Raw genomic sequence first — 3183 nt, forward strand, 5'->3', positions numbered from 1 at the left:
GGTGGGAGGAGGCAGAGCGGGCACAGCCGGAGGAGGAGCCTGCGAGGAGGGAGAGGCGGGCCGACAAAGAGCAGGAAAAGGAGGGAAAGAGAAAGCCCGCGAGGGGACCGGGTTCGCTGCCCTACATCCGCCTCCGCCTCCAATTCCGGCGGCACTGCCCGGCCGCTGCCGCCGCCCCCGCTGTCCGGGCCGCTCTGCCAACTCGGACGCCCACTCCCACGGCAGGTACACGCCTCGTCCCGCCCCGCGAACCCCTAGACGCCCACTCCCACGGCGGGCACACGCCTCGTCCCGCCCCCCGAACCCCTAGACGCCCCCCCACGGCAGGCGCGCCCCGCCCCGCGCGCCCCCGCGAACCCCTAGACGCCCCCCCACGGCAGGCACACGCCTCATCCCGCCCCGCGCGCCCCCGCGAACCCCTAGACGCCCCCCCCACGGCAGGCACACGCCTCATCCCGCCCCGCGCGCCCCCGCGAACCCCGAGACGCCCACTGCCACGGCAGGCACACGCCTCATCCTGCCCCGCGCGCCCCCGCGAACCCCGAGACGCCCACCCCCACGGCAGGCACACGCCTCATCCCGCCCCGCGCGCCCCCGCGAACCCCGAGACGCCCACCCCCACGGCAGGCACACGCCTCGTCCCGCCCCCGCGAACCCCTAGACGCCCACTCCCACGGCAGGCACACGCCTCGTCCCGCCCCGCGAACCCCTAGACGCCCACTCCCACGGCAGGCACACGCCTCGTCCCGCCCCGCGAACCCCTAGCCGCCACCCCCACGGCAGGCGCGCCCCGCCCGCACTCGCCCCCGCGAACCCCTAGCCGCCACCCCCACGGCAGGCGCGCCCCGCCCGCACTCGCCCCCGCGTGCCCCGCCCCGCGCGCCCCCGCACTGGCACTGGGGCGGGCGCGGTGGGCGTTGCCACCCCGTCTACAAAATCCGCGCGCGGGGCCTGCGAGCGCCTGAGCAGCTCCAGCGCCCTCTCCGCCCGCCAGCCCGACTCCCTAGCCGCGCTGCCGAGACTCCCCCGGACCTCCGCCTCCCGCCGCCGCCTCGACTCCTCCTCGACCTCCGCCTCCCGCCGCCGCGACTCCCCCGGGACCTCCGCCTCCCGCCGACGCCCCGCCGAGGCCAGAGGTAGCTGGGAAGGACCATGGCTGACGTCCCCCCCGCGTCTCAGGAGTCCCAGGACAGACGCCTGGCCCGCAGAGGGACGCTGAGACAGAAGAAAGTGCACGAGGTGAAGGGCCACAAATTCGTCGCCCGCGTGTTCAAGCAACCCACCTTCTGCAGCCACTGCACCGGCTTCATCTGGGGGTTAGGGAAACAAGGCTACCAGTGCCAAGCTTGCTCTTTTGCGGTTCACAAGAGGTGCCATGAATCTGTTGTTTTCCCTTGTCGGGTTTCGGACAAGGGACCCGACACTGATGACCCCAGGAGCAAGCACAAGTTTAAAGCGCACACTTACTGGAGGCCCACCTTCTGTAATCACTGTGGGTCGCTGCTGTATGGAATGATCCGTCAAGGGATGAAATGTGACACGTGCAGTATGAACGTGCACCACCGCTGTGTGGTCAAGGTCCCCAGCCTCTGCGGGAATGGACCACACAGAGAAGAGGGGCAGTCTGCCTGAAGGCCGAGGTCACTGGCGAAAAGCTCACTGTCACAGATAGCCAAGCTGACAGTGACATGGCTTCTCTCTCTCCTGCTGAAGATGATCTCAAGCTCCTGGATTCTTTGCACAGGGACCTCAGTCCATTCACTTTGACTTCAGTGACTCCTGCCATGAAGAAGCATTCTTCAAATGGCCTTTGCATGCTTGCACCTCTGAGAAGGGGAGAAACAAATTATTTCTGGGGCCTCTTTCAAGAGTACCCCGTGAGTATGTAGGGACATTGACATTGACTGAGCCTATGCAGAATTTTAATTGCTTCTAATTATAGGATTATCATTTAAGCACAAGATTAATTGCCATGAAATTATTGCAATGAACTTGATCTTCTAGAAAGTAAGTGCATTAGCCAAGTGAGGAATCTCATAGAAGATTGCAGATGACTTTTAATCACTTCTGTGGAAACTTTCTTTTAACTCGGATGGGGGAGGAGGTGTTACAGGGATCAGGATGGAAGTGGAAACAAAGAGCTGATCAAGGCCCCTTTTGCTATCCTGCCAAAAGGTTGGAATATTTGAGTATTCAGTGTTTGAGTTTCATTTGGTTCAGCCATGAAAATGCCTCCAAATAGCCCTGGCCTGTGTAGCTCTGTTGGGCATCATCCTGTGCACCCAAAGGTTGCAGTTCTACTCCCGATTGGGGTAAATGCCTGGGCTTGTCGGTTCGATCCCTGGTGTTTCACTCTTGCATCAATGTTTCTCTCTCTCCCTCTCCCTTACTCTCTCTAAAAAAAAAAAAAAAAAAAATCAATAAAAAAATTTTTTAAAAAGAAAGTGTCCCCAAATAAAGGCAGAGATATTGCCTCTCGAATTCAAAAATATAAAGGAGTTATTTTCTCCCAGTCTGTGGCATGCCTTCTTATTCTCTCAGTCTCTTGATTTTCTTTTCTTTTTTAGTAGTGTATAGAGAGAATAATGATATATAATTGTTTTCCAAAATAAATGTTGGCAAATTGAAAAGTGTAATAGAGAAAAGATCCATTTACAATAAAGGTAAAATAAAAAACGATATATTGTCTCATTGCTTATATTTGAAGGCTCAAATATAACAGTCAAAAAACTAAATATTTTCATTTTATTTATCAGAAAAATTATCATGATTTTTCTTAACACCTTGAGAAATGTGTTTCCCCTAATGCTTTAGACCTGGCCAGTGACAAGTTGTGTAATGTGTCATATGGCCTTGGAATGGGTACTTGCGTAAAGTGTTCTGTGTAAATAGAAGCACGGGGTACGGAGTGGGGGGGAGGCTGGCACGCAAGGAAAGAAGATATCTACCTAAGAAACTGTGATAAAGTGCTAAGGCTATCCAGTCTAGGTCCAATTCCTACTCTATCTCAAGGCTGTGTGACCTTGAGCAGCTTACTTTAATTCTCTGTGCATTTATAAAATGAAGGCAATAATAGGAACTAGGGCTGTTGTATGGATAAAGTTAACAGATGTAAAACATTTAGAGGAGTTCCTGGCATATAGAAATTACTCAGTAAATATGTTATTTTTATAGTACTGTTTG

At 55.6% G+C, this 3183-nt stretch overlaps 1 protein-coding gene across 1 annotated transcript; it reads left to right on the forward strand.

Moving 5' to 3' along the window:
- The first annotated feature begins 1083 nt into the window (after positions 1-1083).
- LOC118637454 (protein kinase C alpha type-like) lies at positions 1084-2679 on the forward strand. The gene has a single exon (XM_036272913.1). The coding sequence runs from the start codon at positions 1153-1155 to the stop codon at positions 1630-1632; it is 480 nt and encodes a 159-aa protein (XP_036128806.1). The 5' UTR covers positions 1084-1152; the 3' UTR covers positions 1633-2679.
- Positions 2680-3183: the final 504 nt, after the last annotated feature.

This window comes from Molossus molossus, unplaced genomic scaffold (assembly GCF_014108415.1).
Source record: "Molossus molossus isolate mMolMol1 unplaced genomic scaffold, mMolMol1.p scaffold_m16_p_20, whole genome shotgun sequence".
Lineage (NCBI taxonomy): Eukaryota > Metazoa > Chordata > Mammalia > Chiroptera > Molossidae > Molossus > Molossus molossus.